At 47.8% G+C, this 22,687-nt stretch overlaps 7 protein-coding genes across 7 annotated transcripts in view; 3 read left to right on the forward strand and 4 right to left on the reverse strand.

Moving 5' to 3' along the window:
- Pmar_PMAR018374 (retrovirus polyprotein, putative) overlaps nt 1-1,814 on the reverse strand; it is a gene marked incomplete at both ends in the record, with an annotated part of 4,509 nt that extends 2,695 nt beyond the window's left edge. Inside the window, 2 exons of the mRNA XM_002767727.1 lie at nt 95-1,568; nt 1,632-1,814. Of these exons, the coding sequence (XP_002767773.1) occupies nt 95-1,568; nt 1,632-1,814 (1,657 nt within the window). The remainder of the gene's footprint in view (nt 1-94; nt 1,569-1,631) is intronic.
- A 283-nt stretch (nt 1,815-2,097) lies between these two features.
- Nucleotides 2,098-2,397, reverse strand: Pmar_PMAR018375 (hypothetical protein; the record flags this gene model as incomplete). Its single annotated transcript, XM_002767728.1, has 1 exon — nt 2,098-2,397. One exon carries the CDS (start codon nt 2,395-2,397, stop codon nt 2,098-2,100), a length of 300 nt encoding a protein of 99 aa, XP_002767774.1.
- A 560-nt stretch (nt 2,398-2,957) lies between these two features.
- On the forward strand, nt 2,958-4,376 carry Pmar_PMAR018376 (10 transmembrane domain, possible aa transporter, putative; the record flags this gene model as incomplete). Its single annotated transcript, XM_002767729.1, has 1 exon — nt 2,958-4,376. One exon carries the CDS (start codon nt 2,958-2,960, stop codon nt 4,320-4,322), a length of 1,365 nt encoding a protein of 454 aa, XP_002767775.1. The 3' UTR covers nt 4,323-4,376.
- A 317-nt stretch (nt 4,377-4,693) lies between these two features.
- Nucleotides 4,694-5,424, reverse strand: Pmar_PMAR018377 (Ankyrin repeat-containing protein YAR1, putative). Its single transcript, XM_002767730.1, has 4 exons — nt 5,299-5,424; nt 5,119-5,248; nt 4,914-5,068; nt 4,694-4,797 (listed from the first exon to the last, which is right to left on the reverse strand). Exons 1-4 carry the CDS (start codon nt 5,407-5,409, stop codon nt 4,741-4,743), a joined length of 453 nt encoding a protein of 150 aa, XP_002767776.1. The 5' UTR covers nt 5,410-5,424; the 3' UTR covers nt 4,694-4,740.
- Nucleotides 5,425-11,905: 6,481 nt separating this feature from the next.
- Nucleotides 11,906-12,254, reverse strand: Pmar_PMAR018378 (Metal homeostasis factor ATX1, putative; the record flags this gene model as incomplete). Its single annotated transcript, XM_002767731.1, has 3 exons — nt 11,906-11,956; nt 12,009-12,157; nt 12,215-12,254. 3 exons carry the CDS (start codon nt 12,252-12,254, stop codon nt 11,906-11,908), a joined length of 240 nt encoding a protein of 79 aa, XP_002767777.1.
- Nucleotides 12,255-13,214: 960 nt separating this feature from the next.
- Nucleotides 13,215-15,661, forward strand: Pmar_PMAR018379 (eukaryotic initiation factor-2 alpha subunit, putative). The gene is made up of 11 exons (XM_002767732.1): nt 13,215-13,319; nt 13,365-13,501; nt 13,550-13,651; nt 13,828-13,974; nt 14,019-14,142; nt 14,925-15,008; nt 15,057-15,146; nt 15,195-15,283; nt 15,330-15,387; nt 15,447-15,504; nt 15,604-15,661. The coding sequence occupies exons 1-11, from the start codon at nt 13,245-13,247 to the stop codon at nt 15,639-15,641; spliced, it is 1,002 nt and encodes a 333-aa protein (XP_002767778.1). The 5' UTR covers nt 13,215-13,244; the 3' UTR covers nt 15,642-15,661.
- Nucleotides 15,662-16,896: 1,235 nt separating this feature from the next.
- Nucleotides 16,897-21,459, forward strand: Pmar_PMAR018380 (hypothetical protein; the record flags this gene model as incomplete). Its single annotated transcript, XM_002767733.1, has 3 exons — nt 16,897-18,919; nt 19,177-21,062; nt 21,364-21,459. 3 exons carry the CDS (start codon nt 16,897-16,899, stop codon nt 21,457-21,459), a joined length of 4,005 nt encoding a protein of 1,334 aa, XP_002767779.1.
- Nucleotides 21,460-22,687: the final 1,228 nt, after the last annotated feature.

The following is a 22,687-nucleotide window of genomic DNA, read 5'->3' on the forward strand; positions in this document are numbered from 1 at the left end:
TTTGGGGTCTATGTCATCAGGAATGACTTCGACCAACGGGGTTAGAGCGGCTCAGAGCGGGCACAGAGTGGGGTTGATGTGGCGGGCGCCGGACTATTTTTGGCGGAGGCCATGTTGCAAACGATGTCCACGCCTTTGTCAGAGACCAGCCGAATGCCCAGAAGTGAGAACATGTTACGGCCTATAAGACAATGTGGACGACACCCATCAACGACCAGAAATGAGATGGTGACAGTGCCAGCGGATCCAAGGAAGCAAGGGACCTTGGCGACAGAGTCAGCCGAGAGAGCCTGATTATTACCGAAGGTAACGGACACAGGCGGTGATAGAGCCTTGACATCAGGAGGCCTTATGATGTCGTTAGCAAGAAGAAAGTGAACGGTAGAGCTGTTCAGAATGGAGGCGTTCGCACCGCTATCCACGAGTCCCTGGATAGGACAATAAGTCTTTGGAGCATCATGACCAGCAACAAGGTTCACCACCGGATCAGCAGGGAGTGAGCCGACGATATCATGAAGTGCTGTACGAGATGAAGCACAGGCGACGCTGCTGTGGATGATCTTTAGCTCAGAGCCGTCAGAGATCTCCGTTGCAACAGTGGACATATTGGCTTGAGTAGTGGATGTCATACTATCATTGTTGATAACCTTTCGGCAGACACCACTCAAATGACCATTGCGCTTGCATCTACCGCACTTGAAGTTCTTGGATTGGCACTTGTGCTCGCTACCAGTACGGAGTCGGCCACACCTGTCACAACGCTCCTTCTGCTTGAAGATTTGAGTATGACGACATGAGTTGGCCTGATGTGAAGGCAATCCGCAGCGTAGGCAGTTATCAGGCGGTATACCAAGCTCTTTGGTAGCTAGTGCACAGATGGAGATGATCTGAGAATGATCGACCTTCTTGAGGCCACCTTTACCCGAACCTTGAGACCGTGACTGACCGGGCATCATTGCCGTTAGATCATCGGGCAGGGGTGTACCGTTGTCGAGAAAAGCGAAGAGTGCAAGCTTGTAAGCTTCATAGCCAAGCTGGCATTGGGGGTCAATGAGACATCTTCCCAGAACTTCACGGGCACCACGGAGACCATCAGAGAATTTGGTGGTAATGTCACGGGCAGAAAGACCATGAGTATAGTAGAGAGCTGTGTATACATGTGCACAGTGCTCAAACCTCGTAGCATATTGGCGGACAGACTCATTGGGTTGTTGGCAGATTCTCTCCCACGCAGCGGAGACACTACGCAACTCGAGCTTCGTCAGATAGGTATGGTCCAAGGCATAGATGATGATGACGTGACCAAACTTCTCGATGTCACTTGGGTGAACACTTCGTTCGACAGTGCCTTTGACAGGCTCTGGTAGACATGCCAGAACTGCCTCCGTAGCAACTTGTCGAGAGCATGGCACGCGCTCGATCGCATCAGCAAAGGCAACACGCCATCTAGCATAGGCACCACTGTGGTTAGGGTCGAACTTGAGGCGGTCATGTACAGGATGACCGATGAAGACACGAACCTGCTTAATAGCCTGATCGATAGGGCGCTTCGTGACATCAGTCTTAATCTGCAACGGACGAATACGGGGAGGGCATGTATAATTTTGATACCCCCCGAAGGTTGAGCATACGGCCGTGGGATTGTGCTGGATGTCGTAGTTGGAAGGGCCACCGATAGACGAGCTCACTTGGGAGACCGATTGCTGTTGTGAAGTGGTAACAACAGCACCGGTGGAGTGATAGGTGTTAGCCTGTTCACCTGCCGTGAGAACACCAGGTATGGCATTCGTGTTGGCTTGAGATGATTGTGCCATGCAGTGAGAGCGATGCTCACTGATAGCAGCGACCGATTCACGTTTCAGCTGTGCTTGGGTCGGAATGGCAACTGTCCATCGAATCTGATAGTGATCCGATGAGGAGAGGTTAATGATAACTCTCGCAAGTTGTCGTGAGACCGGAGTCACCCATGAGGGAAGGTCACAGCTGAGTAGATGGTCATCAGCAAGGCGGCAGAGATCGGCTGATACTGCTTCGAAGACCGAAGTCAATGAAGTCGTTACAACAACCACCGGGGCTACTGAGACGCCATCTGATTGATCAGAGCTCGCGTGTTCGCTTCCAGCGGGCAAGCTTGGACCCCGAGCCTGTAGCCGATTCCGACGCCGGGGCCGTTGTAGGGCCGGGTACGGACATTGCTTTCACAGGTGTAAGGGCATCAGAGGTGTTTCTCAGAATGATCTGAACGTCGACGGTAGAACCAGCTTCAATGTCCTGGAAGCACTTGGACAGCAGTCTCTCGTTCTTGGATATGGATTCTCGGCATGCAGCCCCCAAGTTGTTAAGGAAGTGCTGGTCGAAGGCTTCCGGAGGACTAGAACTCGATGCAGAACCGGACATAAGGATTCAATAGTTAGTGGAGATTGAGTGCAGACAGATCAGATAGATCCACGGGATCCGAACAATGGTTTGAACGGACAATATTTGAAACGGTCGGGCGAGAGCGAGTATTGCGCTACAGGGAGCGCACGCCATAAGACTGAATGGCTATGGACTCTTATCAGCACATCTCGAGTTGCTCGATTCCACCATTCGTATGTATGATGTCTTTTCCCCACGAGTTCGATACTTCTTCTCTATCTAATTGAAACCACAATTGCTCAATGTGCTCCCGTTTTATACCCCGTGATGAAACAGAAGCAGTGCAGTGGTGCGACATCGCTGCTCACTGTACCAACCCTTTCGGGGCGCCTGTTGAACATTTGCTTCGTCGAGGCCAGCGCTATAACAGTGAAGTAATACTTTTTCATCGGCGTTCATGTATATTATGCGTCTTTCTAAAGGATTAGCAAATGGCGAGCGAGAAGTAAAACTGCTTACATGGTAGTCTTAGCGGGGCGAAGCGATTCATGTTGTGCACTATTAGTGTACATGCGTCGCACGTTGCAACAAGCTAACAGATGGAGATTCCTTCCCCAACTTCTTCCCCAACCAAACCCCGTTCGAGGTTTCCCACCATACTCAGAGCTGGTGGTAGGTCTGCTAGTGCCTTCACTTTGGCTAAGGCCACTTTGGGTGCTGGTGCATTGGCGATGCCCTCGTCCTTTCAAGGTGCTGGGATAGTCCTCTCAGTGCTCTTACTAATAGCATTGGGATGGATGTCGGCGATATCTATCAACATGATAGGACGTGCTCAGACTCATTCGGGTAGAGACACCTTTGAGGAAATCGTCCGGCTCTACTACAACGCCTGGGTCGGCTACGTCTTCGAGATCACAATGATTTTGTTCTGTTTCGGCACTGCTGTGGCCTATCTGATTTCTATTGCTGATCTCCTCAACCCCGTGTTCGAGAAGTGGATAGGCTCTCAACACGAACACGACTGGTATGGCGTTCTCCTCCTCAATAGGACGGTCTTCTCGGCCTTGGTCACCTACATTTTCCTATTACCATTATCACTTTTCGAGCGCATTAATAACGTTCGATGGATCAGCTTCGCTGGAGTCATGTCGGTCATTTTCCTCGCTATTTGTATTGTCTACTTGCTCATTAAACACGGCATCTTTAGTAGTCCGCAAGATTCGACCTCGACCTACCTCTGGCCGAGCAAAGGTTTCAACGGCGTTATCAGTGCGGCATCGGCATACATCTTTGCATACGTCTGTCAAGTTAATGTACCACATATTTACTCGGAGATGGTCCCATTCAGCGAGAGGAATCTACGCCAGGTCTCCTACGCATCGGTTGCTCTCTGTTTCGTCGTATACGTAGCTGTTGGCACGTGCGGGTTTTTAACGTATGGGAGCACCACCAGAGGGAGTATTATTCAGAGTATGCGTGCAGATTTTCTCGAAGGCAATATATTCGTCACCATTGCTTTCATCCTTATGGGTGTCGCAGTCTTAGCTGCATATCCTCTCAATATCTACCCTCTAAGGGCAGCTGTGGTGGGCACAGTCAAAGGCATCACTGGTCGTCGCCATCTTCATCGATGGGTCGGCCCAGCTATAACTTTTATCTCGGTCTCGCTCACCCTAGTCGTAGCGATATATTTACCGGATGTGAAGGTGGTCTTGGATTTGGTTGGCTCGATGACTGGTTCGATCATTTGTTACATAATTCCTGCTGGCTTCTGTGTCAGAATCGTGTACTTCAAGCGCAACAAGATGGTGGGGAAGTTGAAGGATGAGTTGGCAGCTGAAGACGACACTTCGATGGACTATCCTAATTGGCTTTCGTTCGGATTTATCGCGTTTGGCGCCGTTTTTGTTGTTGTTGGAACATATGTTAGTCTTGTCGGCGTTGTGGAGTTCTACCAAAAGTAATTCTGTCAAAGTAAATTTGTCTTGTTCATTCAGCTTGAATTGTCGATCATTACTACTTTCGTCCTACTTTTTTCCATCGAAATTCTGATATCCTCCAGATGTTGTGTTGTCACAATGTGAACACATTGAAGAAACTGCCAAGAGGTTTCACCTCTCGAGCTGTTGCCAAGTTGTTGACGCGGCACTTGTGCGGGAATGAATGTTACTGCAAGTTCATGACATTTTGTCTCAGCTGAGATGACTGTGAAGACCCTGAGATGAGTTCCCTGAGATTTTCCTGATTCGCTTACACAATATCAGCATAAAAATTCATATCCATTTCCGCTGAGGAGAGGTGACTGACGATATACAACACAAGTTTCATACACAGTGTGCGAGAGAAATGGAGTAACGTTGGGAATCGAGTCAATCTTGGCGTCTACGATGATGGCGAGTCAGCCTCCGGAGCCGCGAACTTGGCCAAATAGATGCAAACCTACAAAAGGTAGGAAAAGCACCTCTTTAGCATTAGCAATTAGCAAAGGATTAGCGAGGTTTAGTATTAGCAAAGCAACAACGCACACTGAAGGTATTGGTGCAGTGTCAGTCTACCTCCTTGAAATGCCTGGATAAGGCTTCATCGTACGGGGTGTGCTTGGCCTTGTTCACAGTCGTGGCATCTGCTCCTGCATCAACGAGAAGCTTGCAAACGTCGAGATGTCCATTAAGAGCAGCCCAATGTAGTGGAGTGTTGCCTTGGCTATTTGCTGTTGACCGAAAGAACATCAGAATGGCAGAATACTCAGTTATGGCCTACCTTGGTTCGCTACTGTCTTTTTCTTTGCTTCACCCGCTTCCTTTAATAAAACCTTGACGACCTCCGTGTGCCCATTAGCTGAGGCCAGCAGGATTCCAGTACTCTTCGTGAACGCGTCCGACTCCCACAACTGCAAAGTGAACGATGAACAGAAAAAATTCAGATCTACAGGGGTCATACCAATTCAGGATGAGCTCTCAAATGTTCGCGTACATTGTCAAGATCGCCGTATCTTGCAGCCTTTAAGAAGGAATCGAACTCATCCGAGTTACCGAGAGCAGGAGCAGGCATCGACAATATCAACTTCGCCCTGCCTCCTACTAGCAAACACAACCCTCACTAACAGCATTGAAGAACGGACCACAACATGTACATGATTCCTGCACGGATGTACGGAAACTCATCCAAGCTCCTTATGCTTTTCGGGGCCTCATCATCGAGGATCAGATACATCAGCGAGATAATGTACACTAGACATAGGTATCTCCAATGGGGCGAATTAGCATATGCGCTCTTGTCCGATGAGAAGACTCGGCTACTGACATTCTATCACGTCCTTGTAACTGGAAAGGATGGCCCTTCCTGACACACAGAGGGAACCGTTGCCAAGCCCTTGGAGATGGACCCAAGCCGTGACGCGGTCGATAGCGTCTCGCAACTGTTCCGTTCGTAGCGGTGATTCCCGGAGCGTCTCGCGCTGTCGCAGTGACGGGCCCTACTGCTTGTCCAACATGGTCAGCGTATCGTGCCGAAATAGCATTGAGGTCGATAAAAACTTCTTGACGTCGTCCCGATCGTTCCTCGTCGCCACTGAAAGTAGTGGAACCCCATTTGTAGAAGGCATGACGAAGTGTCATCCTCATCCGGTCAGTCTTGATATGGCTAGCTAGTCGGAACAAGCGACGGGAATTCTGGGCGATACCTCTCCACAGTCTGATCGAACTAACACAATGAGGAAATCACACTAAACATAGGTCACCTATAGCAGTATAGGAGGGTTCTACGGCTCTTCCGCCTGGAAGCAAGCTCGTTCCAGTGATAAAGCACATTGGATAGCACTTTCGATGCCGTGGTCAATTCCTGAGAGGGATCTGCAGAGGCAATGATTTCTTGGAAGTTTGTCATACCACTTCTCTCGCAACAATCATCGTTCTTGTCGCCTCCCACCATCTGTTTAAATACTTCGCCCGTCTCATCTGCTCTATTCCGTACGCAAGCCCTGCGTTCCTGGGATGGGGATGAGCTCTTCACATTAAGTCTAACAAACCTGTAATTTCTCTCGGAGAAGATATACCACTCGGCAAAACATCGACCAACTAGTCGCTTCTCGCGTACTGACTGGGCAGTACGTGAGACCACCAAGAGCCGCTTCAGCGCAACCCAGCACGACAACGCCTTCCCGGCGCGATGTTTTTGCCTCATGTTGTGTAGCACTTCTCTCAGTCGCTTGACTTCGCCGGTCAATCGGATCCAGGCTGTCACAACTCCGACTAGCCTCTGGTGATTGTATCTGGATCACGTAGAGATTCGGAGGCTCAGAGGTAGAGCCTCGTGCCTCTCGACGTGGAAGGTTAGACAATTCTCCCGATTACCGAGGGGAATGAGAAATCATTATTCCCACCTGTTCGTAACAGCTCGCTCAACCTCACTCCACAGCTCCCTGGCACTCTCAAGAGAGAGCCTCCAGCGGCGCCAGGATGTAGACAGGAGACGACTGTGTCGCAAACCTCGAATATTGTTCACAGCAATCGGCGTTATTTTCCTCTTCAAGTTGACCAAAGAGCGCCATTCTCGGCTGATAAGCGACTGCAATCGATTCCGAGTGAGTGATATCAACGCCTGAGCCGCTTTTGCGCGGGCGAAGCGTCGGTCATGCAACTGTCGCCAAGCTCGGAGACAGCTCAGGGCAGCGCGACCAAGCCTGCGTGACCTGCACTGTCTCACGAAGGCGTGTTGGGCGCTCAAGCGCTTCCAAGCTCTGAGAAATATGTTGGTACTTCGAGCCAGCGTTCAGTAACTACCGGAATGCTCCAACTCGAACACACAGGCCATTCCGTTCAGTGAGCTTCCCCATGGAGTTAATCAACCTCCACTTCTTCAGCGTTCTATTGGTATCGATGCGGTTCTGGATAGAGCGCACTGAAATAAGTCGAACTTGTCGCATACAAATGATCAATCCCAAGACCGGAAGCTGGTTATTAGACGCTCTCCTGATTACTAATCAGTGATTAGACCTCGGTTTCATGTCCGATCAACGCGTGACTCTGCTAGAGTCACTTCACTAGAGAGTACTCACTCGCCTGTGCTAAGGTAAGTGCTCTACGGAGCCAATACCATTCTGTGAGGACAGCTAGGGCAACGCGTTTTCGCCCTTCAACCTTGATGTTGACGGTAACGTCGATCTTCAAATGTGACCATCGTAACCAGTGTGTGAAAGCTTGTTGCAGTAACAGCCGAGCATACAGCTGCCCGGCAGCAGTAGAGCGTCGCTCTCGTGAGACGAGCTCGATCCAGGCATGCAAGTGGATCTTCATACTTCTGTCTCCATCCAACCTTCTATTCCGAAGGAACAGGAGCTGAGACCGTCCGAATCATGGTGACATGGCTTGCGGACAGAGTCTCACCAGTTCCCGAGCGTGTCGCGTTTGCCTGCGGTGGAAGGCCAATGCTTGCCAGCGGCTCAGGCAGGCCTTCAGAACAGAATCGCAAAAACCGTTGAGGGTGATTTGGCCGATCTCGGGTGCGAGGATTCGCATAAGTTTCAACCTAACGTTCGCATCGGACTCAACCATGCAATCTTTCAAACTTGGCCTGTCTCCGCCGAGTAGCGAGTCTCCGCCATGAATTCAGCTTCTTCATCATCATCCTTCGGAAGAACTCTCTCTGCCTGGATCGGCTGTCCGCGATCAGCGCCGTCGCGGTCCCCCAATGGCTCAGACATCTCCACATGAGGCGGATTCGATGGTGATGGTGAACCTTCCAAAATGTTGACATGCTAGTTAAAGCTCTTCTTTTGTGGTAGTGGGTCTTCAAGGCTGTAACGCGAACGGACGACGCTTTCAACTCTCGTTGCCGGGATGTTATGTTCGACAGCAGGTAGAAGAAAGTCGATAGACGGACGAACGGGCTGGTCCACGCAGGTAAGAATCGAATCTGGGTATAGAACCAAGAGTTCTCCACTAAATTGTCATCGTATACATGTCTGGATGCCCCTCGAAATGCTTCATCCCGGATACTGGCCCAGTAGCTGAGCTTGCCCTCTCGTTGTGAACTCATTTGACGAACCAAGTCCATCCAAGCGAGCAACATTCGCTCAAGAGTGCGCCTTTCGACTCTGATAATGCGAGGCCTTACAATGAGAGCTTCAATAAACCTACGTAGATGATCCCTGCTGAGTGCTGCATCTGTTCTCACCAGTCCCGAAGGAATCCTCTGGCGAAATGCTCCTGCACATTTCTGTACAGTCTTTCAGCGCGTGCCCGAATCAGACGGCTACACTGTAAGGAATGTCGCCAAGCGGGAAAGACCGCCGTCAATATGAAGACCAGGATATGCTCCTGAAGAGGTGGGACCTTTACGCTATACACAAGCTCCTTGAAAAGAAGCAATCCACGTTGTGCAACGCTCGCTGTATCGCGCTATTTGCCCCAGCTATGCCTGCGGGAAATGAGAGCCGAAGATTCTCATCCCCTACTATAGAACCAGTCGCATTTCGAATTGAATGAATTATCAAGTGAGTTAACTGTGATCTACATTTCCGTTCACAGTTAACTCAAACAGAGACAAACCGTGCAGCGAAATCCATGCGTGAGTTCCGAATCAGGAAAGACACATTACTGTAAGCAGTGCTAATGTACTCTCTCAATAGCATCAAAATGAACAATATCCTTTCCAAGCTAAAGCTCGAGGTTTCAACGGAAGCGCCTTACCTTGCCTGATAGTCCACGGAATGTATCGGCCACGTAGTTGGCTCTCGCTCGCCAGGCCATGAAGTAAGTCGCAGTCAGTACTAAAGCCTTAGAGAGACCTCTATGCTTCGGACCTCGCCTCGCGCACAATCGGCGCTGACGCCGGGTCGTTGCAATAGCTAACTTAGACCACGCGTAGAGATGCCTTGCTCCTGCCGACTGCGAAAGTGCTCGCCCGATCCGCCAGAGTCGAACTCTTCCTCGTGCCTTTTTTGCTACAAGTTTCCGCCATTGCTGGAGAGCGGTCTTTCGGAGTTGATGCGACGAGGAGGGAACCACATCGTGGCGACGTATATGACCCGGTAATTGTGGGGTCGTCGACGATGTCATGTGATGCTACGGGAGATATACTGAATTATGAAACTGAGTTCTGACAAAAGAGGCCCATTTCATGCCATGCTCCACAGTAGCCTTATCGATCCAGATAACTTCGAGTCAAATGAGGACGGGGTGATTGCTCCTGGTCGTTTTGACAGCTGATGCTGCAACTACGGTGGTAATGACGATAACGATGAAAGACCAATCATTAGTCACCAACCAAAACAACATATACCCGACTATGCGATGTCAGCTGCTTCATAAGCAGATCTAGCTGCCCAGATTTGCTATGCAGCTCAATCAGACTCTGATTATCGGAGCACTCACCGCTGCGCAGTCATCGGATAGAAATTCGAGTCACTTGATGCGACTGAGTGCCTGAGAAGCTACTCTGAGAGTGGAGCTTCCACCTAACTTGGCGGTAAATCACCGCTGGTAATTCCGTTAATTCGCGAAACTGTATGATGTTGTGCCATAGATCGTGACGACCTAGACTTAGCTCATTTGGAGGAAAACATACAACATCGCCATGTCCTTGCACTAGCGGCGTGGAAGGCGAAGAACCTCGAGACGCGGTGAGCCATACTTGATAATGTGCGCGCACTTTACTTCTTACATGCTCGAAAACTGTCGCTTATATGAAACCCTCGTCTGTTAACGGTGCACTGGCTGAGAGAGACGAATGCGTGAGGTGAGAGTCTCACCGTGAGAACTTCTCACGAGAAGGGTAGCATGCTCTTGAGAACAGCGTGACTCTTGACAAACTTAAAGACTGACTTCCTTCTCTCTGCATCCTAGATGCCCAACGAGAAGTTCTTCATGACGAGCTCGCAACTATGGCTAATGAAGTTGCTACTAGAAGATGCTCCTCATACTCAGGAGGCATCGGGTCCTCTGTATCTTGATACTCTTTTTTTCCTCATGAGGCTGGAACTCCGCATCAAATGCGGCGGAATGGGGCGCTGACGATGATTCAGAGAATACTGAAATGATGGGACAGTATTCCTGTTCTTTTGGCTGAAAGTGGCAACTTGCCTCAGATAAACTCCAGTAGGGCTGAACTCGAGGCGTTAAATCGTCATTTCACCCTCACGGACCATGAGGCCATAATAAGTTAGTACAAGCTGTTATAAAGCATTGTTATTAATGACGCTTCAACGACATGCTCTTGCAAGACCGAGACCAAGATAAAAGGAAGACCGAGAGATGAGGCGAAGGCTGCTGGTGCAAAAATCTCAAGGTAATCAGTAACAAATGAACAGCCGCTGTTCTACAGCAGAGTCAGTGCGCGATATGCTGTCAAGCGAATCATTCTTCATGACTATCCTTAGACTCCCACTGAGCCGTATACATTCCACTGCATTGTTACTGTAATGTGCAGTCTATTATGAAACAGGATGTAACTTGCATCTCGGTTGGCCTCCGGCGACCACATAGGGGGCGCTGACGCTGTATTCTTCTACAATACCAAGCCGGTACTACCGACATTACTTCTTACAACACTACAGAAGTGTCATTTCTTTCGGCAGCAACGTCTCACTAATATCTCACGAGTTGTGTTGCACAGTTGTTCGCAATGCGAATACAGATTCGAGGGGTGAGCCATTTGTGGCTCCTCATTTTTTTTCATTCCTATCTTTCCCCAAAATTTCGAAAAATTGCCGATTGGAAGATTTTTTCCTCTCGGTTGAACAACTTTGGATAGCATATATCTGCCGCATTCTAATGAATTTCGATTCCTTGCATCATCAGAACTCCTCCATCACAGTACCGATTGTACTAAATCCTCACCTGTAAACTCGAAGTGATAGTATTGTGGTGGGAAGTTATTCAACTTGAGACTTTCAATAACTTCGAATTTACTAAGTAAATTTTACTTCCCCAGCACTAGTAAAACCACCTCTTACCTGTCAAGGGCCTACTCAATCCTTCACCACTATCTTCTCCTCATTAAGACCTATAGAGCTTCAAAACCCGCCGATCTACTTCACTGAACGCCTCCTGATGAACAATCATATCCAACGATATATCAGCAGTCTGAGCCAGAGCATGAATTAGAGGGTGAGCAGACCTTGGCAGAGATGTCCGGAAATGTTGACATACAAATCAATTGCAGCAACAACCAACCATTAGATAGCGGCTCCTCTCTCTCATCGGTTCAAGGTAGACAAGCTAATTTCATGAAAACGTACTTGTCATTCAAAAACGGACTTGTTATACGAACTCCAGGACAATGTCCAACTCGTTTTCCGACAACTACCGCAGAAACCCTTCCCCCAAAGAGATGAACGATCTACCATCTCATACACCAGTCGCCGGCACGAGTGCCAGCTGGCAATCTAACCGAGAGCATGCGAATGTTCGGATGTTTTTCTCGTGGAGTGGTATGACAATAACCCATAAAAGTTACCGTCAGATACTGATAACACAAAGCGTCAACTTTGAGCGAGAAAGCTGAAGTAATTCTATCGAACTACCGCAAGGGATAGTAATGGTAATTATTACGCATCCTGAGTGCTGATAAGTGCCAACTCACGACCACTAGCCGAGGCCTGACACAACAAAGACTTACATGAGCACGATTTAGACAACATGAAAAGGTACCCAATTTTTGAGCTTCTCGACGAGCTGCTCTCCAGTGACAGCGTCGGTATGATGGACCATCACTTGGTTCTTCTCAATGTCGCAATCAACGCTCTCAACACCATCTACCTTGGTGAGGATGCGAGTTATCGCACCAGAGCAACCGGAACCTGATAGGAATATCATCAACCTAACCTATTCAGTAGAGTGAACCAAGGATAACTTACATGTCATTCCAGCGCGAATCTCAGTGATCTTGTTTGCCATAATTTACGAGAGTATGTAAAAATAACAACTAAAAAACTAGGATGATGAAATGTAATAATGGGTATCGATTCCGCGTACTATGTACAAATACTTATTGTAAATTAATAAGAGAACATAACTACTTATTAGTGACTTCTAATTAGCTTTCTCACGACCCAGAACCTGTTATAATTCGATAAATTCTAAGAATTTCACACTAACGAATTAGACACGAAACTCCTAAAATATGTCATTTTAGGATAGCGAGTATTACAGCGAATCAGCTAAAGAATCGCTACACAATAAGGAGACAACATTGTCCTGGCGAATTTCCGGTATACAAACGTCCACTATCAGTACTAGTCAGACGGTAAATTCAGGGGAAGTCGTCTCTGACTGCTGTATGTGATTCCACAGAGAACAGTATCATAAGACTTTTGAGGCACCTAGCAGATCAAATCGTGGACAGAAAAATGCCCAAAATATCATGTAAGAGGTTTCCCGTCGAAGACTGCGAAAACTTGAAGTATAGGATAGAATATAATCGCTCGCAGATATTTCGGAAATTATGAATAAGGCTATGTTTCTCATAGCGTTACCAGAGCACCACTATATTGCGATTTTCAAGAAAATCGAAAATATTGCGCTCGCCATTCTGATCGATATACTGACCTCTAACGAGACTTGTCTGCTGAGAGCTGCAAGTTTCCAGTTGAACTATCGGCAGAGAGTAGGCCACAGTAGTTTGCGGGTATTGTCTTTCATTGTCCCTTCAGTGGCCTTCGTTTGATCGGTTGTGAAGGTTGATGAACACTGAACTCATCCCTCGTATAGTATAATACCCTACCACCCACGTGTGGAAGTATGTTGGGCCAAAATCGATCAACATCAGTCGAGGGGGTATCTTAGGTTCACGGACACAAGATACAAAATAGGTCCGATGGTAGACCATGTGCGTGCAATGCTAGTTTTCCTTCTTCCCGGTTACTGCTTCAACCGTCACGTATCACCATGAGCTCCGAAGCCGCCCATCTCCATTGCCGTTTCTACCGAGAGCAATTCCCTGAGATTGACCAGTGCATTGTGGTAGTATAAAATATTCGATCTGAATCTTCGATTTCTTCTCCCTAGGCCTTAGTAAAGCAAGTCACTGACGTTGCAGCGTATGTTTCCTTATGTGAATATGACGATATGGAGGGTATGGTTCAGCTTTCCGAGCTCTCTAAGAGGCGTATTAGATCTATTCCTAAGCTCATCAAAGTTGGACGGTAAGTTTGAAGAGGTACTAATACCGACTGTATTGTCGCCACCATCAGTTTCGATACGTTTATGGTCTTACGAGTTGATAAGGAGAAGGGCTACATCGACCTCTCTAAGAAGCGTGTGTCGCGCGAGGATGCTGAGGCCCTGGATGTGAAGTAATACTATCAACCTAGTCATCATTATCATTGGAGTTCTACCTGTTAAAGTGGCGTGATACTCGGTGAAAAAATCAGACTTTTGAGCTATGCAGTAGTCGTCGTGAAATCTGTTTTTCACTAGTGTTTTTCATATCACCGGTGAAACTCCATTATTATTATCATCATCATTTTAGGTATTCAAAGGCGAAGACTGTCCAGTCCATCATGAGGCATATAGCATCGACCCACGGCATGTCTCTAGAGGAGGCGTGTTCGAAGATCTCCTGGCCCCTCTACGATAGGTTCGGTCATGCTTATGATGGACTCTCTAAGCTTGTCGGGTAGTAGTATCCTCACATTAGTACTGGTGATGGCGCTTTCTCAGTGACAACGCGGATTTGAGCATTCTGGAGGGCCTCGAAATCACTCCGGAGGTTCGCGAGACTCTCCTTAATGTGGTCACCAGACGAATGGCACCTCATCAGCTGAGGGTGAAGGCCAAGGTGGAGGTAATACAGTGTTGTCTGTGCTATTCATATCGAATGGGTGTATATACATAAAGATATGAGTAATGAAATGGAGTTTCACACGTTTTACGTGAAATGGCGTTTTACGATATTCGCGGTGATATGCAGTGTTTTGTGGAATATTTTTTCTCATATCACGGGTGAAACTTCAATGCATTATGAACCTATTGATATCATTTCGTGTATTGTCCCTCATGGTCTTCAGCAGTGTGGGAATATATGTTTGGTTTCCTCAACTGAGCTCGTAAATTTCCTCACTATACTTTGAAAAAAATTCACACGACTTTGGGTAGAAGTGTACCAAAATCAACGATAATTTCTCAAAATTTCTATATTCCTAGCAGCACATGTAGCTGACCATGTGCATGCATTCCCACACTGGTCCTAATTACTGATACAGAGTATTGGGAGTGCGTTTACAACTCGTTTGGAAATGAAAGCAGTGTAGGAAAATATGCACATGTTTAACTACATGTGTCGGTGACAAGATGAAAATTTCGAGGAAATTATAGTTGGTGTTTGTACACTTCTAGCCGAATTCATATGTAAACCCCCTATAATTAGCGATGAAATTCCGAAGATCAGCTGAGTTGTTTTAACAATAACACGAAAATTTTGAGAAAATTTTGCAAAATTTTAGTTTGTTTTCGTACACTTTACCCAAAAACTACTGAGCTCAGTTGAGGAGCGAACATATAGTCTTCCAACATTACATGACTCTGATCTCATGTAGCTAACGATGTGTTTGTATGTTGACCTAATAGGTATCATGCTTCGATTATGAAGGTATAGAGGCAATCCAGAGGGCACTGATTGCCGGTCGAACGGTCGCTAATGACAATTCTAAGGTGACTTTAACGGTGCTTCCTTGATCGCGTGGTATCGGAAATGGTCAGGTTGGTGATGATGAGTCGTTGAAGGCCACTACTACGGTGAAGCTGATTGCTCCTCCCCAGTATTACATTGTGACGACGTGCTCTTTGAGGGTGATAAGAATAACCATGACGATTTTCGGGTTATGTTCTATTGGATAGGACGTCGGGTTTGAGCGTATTGGTGCTTGCATTGACGCGATAAAGGAGTCCATTGAGAAGGAGGGAGGCACCTTCGCATTGAAACAAGCGTAGGGTGCTGGGGTAAAGTGAGGGGGTATCGGGTCGACTGGTCAGGCCTGAGCTCGTTGGACTGGATGAGGAAGAGCTGGCGAAGCAGAAGCGGGAGGAAGAGGTAGGAGAATTAATTGTAGGTGTAAAAGTTGCATAAACTTTCTCTTGTCGTTGTTGTAGTCCGAATCTGAGAGTAGTGATTCTGAAGATGAGGATGAGGGAATGGGAGATGCTGAGAGTAAGTCAAACATTTCGAGGCTCTCTGGTCCGACATGGCTTCCTTTTTATACGGTTGGTGGGCTGATTGCAATTATTGATATTTGAATTTTTCTATCAGTTGATGAAAGCGCTTTCGCTAAGGCCAATGAGGAGTAATGTATACGACTTGAAAGAAAGAGGCCATTACAGTTTCCTCTATTGTGGTGTATTGCGTTGACCATTATCCTAGAGATGCTCAAAGTGTGTGTTTGGCCTGATCGTTAGTGGTATGGATTAGTAAGCAGGAGGTAGCTGGTTCGATCCCTACAGTTGTTACCTATATCCGATCATGGAGGCTCGGAAATAGGAAGGGCTGTTCAAGGGAGGTTTCTTTGCCGCCTACTTGTGTAGTAGCAATCCTATGTACTATATTCGACGGATCTCTGCGTGGTGGTCGGTCCCACTTTCCTAGTTGAGGGCTCGGTGAATTTGGTCAGTCTATTGATGGTTATGTGAGAGTATATGGTCGGTCTTGATTGTTCCATGTGGTCCTGTGGACTGATATGTAGTGCAAATGAGATCCCCTCAACTTGCCTGTCTTGCCACTATGGTGATTTAAATTTCTCCTACGATTTTCCGGGATGATCCGGTTCATATTGTCTGATGTATCTAACTAGTGACGTCATCGGTTACCCTACTCTTGCTCCTAAAGCGAAGATAAGACGATTTACTCAGAGGCGACGAGCTCGATAGCGCCTTTTTTTCGACAGGATGGAAGCTGATTCTCGTATGGTATTTGCCAGAGTACGTTGCTTAGGCGTATATCTACTGTTCTCTGCAATGCTACGATGGGACGCTTTCGAATGTAGTCTGCTAAGTGCAGCAATCTGGCTAGGCTTTAGTGGCCGCCGAAACTCTCCTCGAGTTTTCGGCGAGAATCAATTCCAGTGTGTGGTCACGAGCTGTTGAAAGGGGCTTATTTTCTAATTTCGGGCGCAACCTATCAGCTGTGGGGTTGTACCGTGGCCTATGCACGAGCCGTGCAGGTGCGGAGGACTGTCGGAAAAACATGCACATGGTCAACTACACTCTGAGGGAATTCCCATTGGTTTTAGTAGACTACTCAAACTTGTATAATTAGTGAAGAAACTGTCGGGCTCAACCGAAGAAAGCGAACATATACTCCTCGCAGGGTAGTTGGGGTTTGGTGACCGCGAGTAAACTATCCTTAAGAACATTCTGACGACTTAACAAAGTGGGCCATTTTTCTCTTGCGATGAGAAGAATACATATCACAATAATGAAATTGATATTCTAGTCAAGTATGATGTTCAAGTCGGTTGTTGGGTTAGCACTGGTATTACTCGTGTGGAAAAACACCGGGTGCGGGGATCGAACCTGCGTCTTCTGTTTTAGTTCCTGCTTCGCCCCTATGACCAGTCCGCGGTCTTCCTTCCGAATACGGCGGCCCAAGCAGCGATGGCTCTGTATAGTTCCCCTTGCATTCACACTTTTATTTCTCTTCCTGCTACTGTCCAACTCCCCGATTCACACTGTGTCCTCTCTGCGCGGTCCTGATCCATCTCACCCGTTACCAACCCCCAAGGCGACCTCGGCCGCCGACTCTTTGTCGGGTTCTACCTCAGCGTATCTGAGAGCTGATCAGCTGACTGACCCGTGGAGTGGTAGGCCTATTACGACCGACTACATCGCCCTCGAGAACCCCTCGGATCGTCCTCACCTTTGGACGACCATTCAGTGCACAGGAAGCAATCTGAACCGGAGTTGCATTTTCGACAACTTTTACTATGTATCGTCCGAAGAGAAGTTCCACATAGTTCTTCCGTCGAGTTCCCGAATACGGTCGTCGCCGTACACTGGTCGGCCCGTTGACGTTGATAAGGACCCGGTCCTGCCTGGCCCGTATGATGGGTCTATGGTCACCGAATCGGGAGTGAAAATGCTCATCGAGGGCTGTAGCGACTTCTTTATGGGTGATGTTGATTATGAACCGACTGGTAACCGCTTCGAGCCACTCATACACATCTTCGATTCGCCCTTGGATGCCGAAATGTGGATAATGCATCATACCATGACAGGAGCAACTTTCCGTCCTGGCCTGACTGTTTACGGTTTCGCTCTCTACATGCATAACGTTGGACATGCACTTTACGATGGACTCTACCCTATGTTCGTATCGATGTTGAGATTTGGCTATGGAGCTGCTGATGTGAACGTGTTGTTCAAAATGGTATATAACGGCGTATTAAGACCTGGCATGCACGTCATTGGTGACGACATCGCGCCTGTTTTCGGCGGTGGTACATATACTCATCTCGATGACCTCACGGATGGTCTGTACCGGTTTCAAAGGATCATAGTAGGCTCGCGCCGGATGGCCCATCGATCGTTTAATACGTACAGTACTTTACCTGGTTCATATACGTATGAAAATTCTCTGTGGTATTTCTCTCGACGTTTGCAAGCTCGCTATGGTTTGATCGACTCGAAGACGGCTATGGATCCTGCGGCCGAGGTCAAAACTGGCGTGTCCAGTGGTGGGTGTAAAGGCGTTATCACTGACAATAAGAGATTTGATGATACTGATAGGAAGATGTTCTTCGACTTGATTGAGAAGCTCAAGGATGAGGATGTTTGTGACTTTACGTTTGTTGATTGGAAAAAGTATACCTTCGAGGAACAACTCGAAATATTCACTAATTCTGATGTCTATGTCAGTGGGGTTGGCACTGGTATCACGAGAGCTCATCTGACCAAGCCTGGTGGAGCTGTGGTGAATTTAGGCGAACTTGAGAAATTTGGCATCCCCGAACGAGTTCAGATTTCTTATCGTGACGTTCAGTTTGCGGCTGGAGCGCCCTACTTGCAAGCCCTCTATTATCCTGCTAAGTTATGGAACGTTTATGGTAGACTACAACCGGAAGCCGTCGAGCTGATCGTACGACAAGCTGTGAACATTGTGAAGCAGGGATGGTCACTGCCACGACCGCTCGAAAATGGTATTTCCATCGTGGGTGAAGCTATGGCTAAGTACTGCCAAGCCAGTCCGAGTGATTGTTACGAGCTCGAGAGTGAATTGAATATAGATGATCGACCGGCCTTGGACGATCCCTGGTGTTCTCTCTGTATGTGGCCTGATTACATAGGCTTGGACACTATGTGGAGAGCTGATACTACCTGTGAGTGGTATGACAAAACTCGGCAATGTAAATTGAATTATGCTCTTTACGATACGTGTCGGTCACCAGACCATATGGCTTTTGATGCCAAGTGTCACGAAGATAGTCGTTCAGCGATGATGGAAGTGCGTGAACGTTTATTGTCGGAAAAAGCGCGTGAATTGGGCGTGACAGTAGCAGAGTTAACTCCCCAACAAGCAACGGAAGCACTACTGAACGCGTCCCCACCAAACTGCCCACCGACCTACCGTTCCGGTGAGGAGTGTTGGTGTAAGGCGTTAGTATGGTAGTGATTATTTCCTGTTACTTAGTATTGTCTTATATGTACCTGTTTTTCATCATTGTCATATCGTCCATTTCGCCAGGGGTTGCGTTTGGTCTTTCCGGGACTTGTTTTTTTTACAGTTTCTCAGTCGGTATTTGTATGTTCCGTAGTGTGGTAAGGCAAGGTCAGCAGAGGTTCCTGTCATGTTACTTTCGCCGTAGTCTATCACGGCTAATCCCATTTCTAGTGGTCCCACTGCTGACTCTGGTTGGCCTATACATTATCTTTGGCATACCACACCTTGATTACTTCGGCCACTATCTTCGAGGGCATTCTAACCCAACTGCTCGTGCTGGCAATCTCGTTCGCGCCGATCAGCTCGTGAACCCGCTGAATGGTCGCCCTACTACTGTTGATTACTTCTTTCCTGAAGGAGCAGAAAAAGAAGGAAATGTTTGGAGTGCGGTTCAATGCACTGGTAGCACAGTTAACCGGACGTGCATCTTTGACAACCTCTACTACAGTAAGACTGAGGATATGTTCTATCTATTGCTACCTCGGAAAGGAGAGGTACGGTCGGCGCCATATTTTCAACGCCCCGTGTCACCACTGGTCGATCCTGTCGTCCCTGGGCCCTACGACGGCCTCGTTTCAGCCGATCGCATTCGCGGTCTCACAAGAAACTGTTCCTCGTTTTTCATGGGAGATGTACACTATGATCCGATCGGGCGACCGTTTTCTCCCAAACTTGTGTTTTTCGAAGATGTTTTTGCCCTCCAACACTGGCTTGACCAGCGGTCGTGGAAACCAACGAACGTTGATGGCGTTACTATCTACGGCTACGCCCTTTACGCTCATAATGTCGGCCATGTTATGTACGACGCTCTTTACCCGCTGTTCGTGTCGATGATCCGCTTTGGGTACGGCGACGCTGATGTGAATGTTCTTATGAAAGTTGAGGACCGCTTCAATGGCAAGAAGTTCCTCTGCGACGAATTTTGGCCTAAATTCGGTGGCGGCAAATACAGCCGTTTGAACGACTTGACACGGCCTATCTATCGCTTTCAAAGAGTTATTGTTGGCTCACGTAAAATGGCCCATAGGAGTTTCAATACTGATACTACTATGCCTGGATCTTATACTTATGAGAATGCTTTATACATGTACACACAGCGCATTCTTGCCCGGTATGGCATCAACGATGTTGCTTCTTCAAGAGGCAGTAGTATGGTCCCGATTGACCACGGTGAAAACGGTTGTCGAGGCGTTATTGTTGACAATAAGAGGTTTACTGATACTGAACGGGCTATGCTCGAATCGATCGCTGCTCATTCGGCTGAAGATCTCGACTGTGACATTACGTTCATACGGTGGGAGAGGTATGCGTTTGAGGAGCAGCTGAAGATCTTTTCTGAGGCCAACGTGTACATCAGTGGTGTCGGCACTGGTATCACTCGATCGCATTTTATCAAGCCTGGTGGTGTCGTTGTAAATCTCGGTGAAATGGACAGATACGGAACCCCTCCCCGACTGCAACCAGGCTACAAGGACGTCCAATTTGCCGTTGGTTCGCCACACTTGAATGCGCTCTATTACCCTATGAAGCTACTTAATATGTACGGTGAACTACAAGAAGAGGCAGTCAGGAATCTGGTCAGGCAAGCGGTGCAACTCGTGCGGCGAGGATTCCCCATTCCTCGGCCGTTGAAAGATGGTTTGGCACCGACCGGCCTTGCTATGGTAGAGTACTGCGAGGCAAGCCCAGAGGCATGCGAGGATCTCGGTGGTCAACTCAGTGTTGAAGAAGTTGCCGGCAATAGTGTATGGTGTGCCTTCTGTACGTGGCCAGACTTCTTTGGGCTCGACCCTATGTGGCGGAAAGGGACAAGTTGTATGAAAGAAGGAGAACCTCTGCAATGTCGGCTCGATTATGATCTCTATGATCGAGTCCGAGACCCCAACCAGATAGCGTTTGATGCAGTTTGTCACGAGTCGGCCCGACCTCGAATGCAGACCTTGAAGAAGAAACTGCTGGATCTCCAAGCGGCACGGCTGGGTGTTAAGACTAGTGATCTCACTGATGCCGAAGCGACCTTTGCGATGATGCAAGGATCGCCGCCTGATTGCCCACCGGTCTATAAGCCTCAAGAGGAATGCTTCTGTTTACCGCTTGTATGGTGACTGCGATGTATATACAGCGACTATTTGTACCATATGATAGTGTCCGTAGATTCGTTCATACGGTTACTTTCCGATCTACCATTGCTCCTATTAAGCCCATCGGGTATTGAGTTGCAAGTCATTGGTGACACACTCGCACTCCTATTGGGCCCCCTCCCTAGACTCCAAAGGTAGGCCCACGTTGAAACCAGGTGTGAAATTGTCCAGGGTTGATGTGAATCATTCGAGTTGTGAGTGAGGCCGGGTCTATCAGACCAGGAGCTTTAGCCGTGCAGACGATATGGATCTTCCCATCCCGTGCTTACGCGAAATCGATTGTATCAAGACATATCTTGAGGCTATGGCATAGGCACCCGGTCGATGGGATCAATTGTACTAGGGTATATCTCGGGATGGTGGTATATGCGCCCACCCGATAGAAGCAATTGTACTAGGAGATATCTTGAGGCTATGGCATAGGCACCCGGTCGGATGGAATTGATTGTATTAAGGCACATCTTGGGGTTGTGCCTAGGGGTCCTGCCCGATGGAATCAATTATATCAAGGCATATTTTGATTGTACTAAGCCATATCTTGGGGTCGTGACATAGATACCCCACCCAATACACTTGATTGTACTAAGCCATATCTTGGGGTCGTGGCATAGATGCCCCTCCCAATACACTTGATTGTACTAAGCCATATCTTGGGGTCGTGGCATAGATGCCCCTCCCAATACACTTGATTGTACTAAGCCATATCTTGGGGTCGTGGCATAGATGCCCCACCCAATACACTTGATTGTACTAAGCCATATCTTGGGGTTGTGGCATAGATGCCCCACCCAATACACTTGATTGTACTAAGCCATATCTTGGGCTCGTGGCATAGATACCCCACCCAATACACTTGATTGTACTGAGCCATATCTTGGGGTTGTGGCATAGATGCCCCTCCCAATACACTTGATTGTACTGAGCCATATCTTGGGGTTGTGGCATAGATGCCCCTCCCAATGATTTTACTGAAGAGGAAATTGACCTCCAAAAAGTTTAGTGCTTTAGGGCAGAGCCGAACTGTTCAGCCTCGGCAGAAATTCAGGAGTGTTACAGATGGCGGATTAAGATACGTGAATGTGATGATCTGGAGTGTGGCTATTCGGAATAGACTCTCATGACAAACGCAAGAAGGGTAGAATGAGATTCCGACTTTAAGATGGGTAGAATGAGCTCTATTAGCATCGTTAGCTACTGGTAACGTTACCATGAATCGAATTCTAGGAGACGCACAGGTAGCGCAAAAAAGTCTACGCGTTCGACGATGATTTCAAATGGTAAGCAGATAGTTAGCAAGACACCCTACATCCACAATAGGGATGGAATGCGCCTACCAACACCGCATGGACGGCAAGATATGGACAGCCTCAACAAAAACCCTTCTGAACAGTACTAGCCTACGATGCCACAGAGACGTGAACCACCGACCCTCGACCGAATTCGAAAGAAAAGATAATGCATCGATGATGATGATAGCTGTGAGTACGTAGGTAGTGCGAGTAGCAACAACAGTCAACAAGAGGAGTAAGCAGAACTAAAAA

Source organism: Perkinsus marinus, assembly GCF_000006405.1.
Source record: "Perkinsus marinus ATCC 50983 genomic scaffold scf_1104296970094, whole genome shotgun sequence".
In the NCBI taxonomy this organism is placed as follows: Eukaryota; Perkinsozoa; order Perkinsida; family Perkinsidae; genus Perkinsus; species Perkinsus marinus.

Excerpts from the sequence above, each read along its gene's own strand:
- Pmar_PMAR018379 (XM_002767732.1), top strand. The coding sequence starts at position 13,245 with ATGAGCTCCGAAGCCGCCCATCTCCATTGCCGTTTCTACCGAGAGCAA. Across the intron at positions 13,502-13,549 it reads AAGCTCATCAAAGTTGGACG|TTTCGATACGTTTATGGTCT; the intron begins GTAAGTTTGAAG and ends CGCCACCATCAG. Across the intron at positions 13,975-14,018 it reads GGACTCTCTAAGCTTGTCGG|TGACAACGCGGATTTGAGCA; the intron begins GTAGTAGTATCC and ends GCGCTTTCTCAG.
- Pmar_PMAR018377 (XM_002767730.1), bottom strand. The coding sequence starts at position 5,409 with ATGCCTGCTCCTGCTCTCGGTAACTCGGATGAGTTCGATTCCTTCTTA. Across the intron at positions 5,249-5,298 it reads TGAGAGCTCATCCTGAATTG|TTGTGGGAGTCGGACGCGTT; the intron begins GTATGACCCCTG and ends TTCACTTTGCAG. Across the intron at positions 5,069-5,118 it reads AAAGACAGTAGCGAACCAAG|CAAATAGCCAAGGCAACACT; the intron begins GTAGGCCATAAC and ends TTCGGTCAACAG.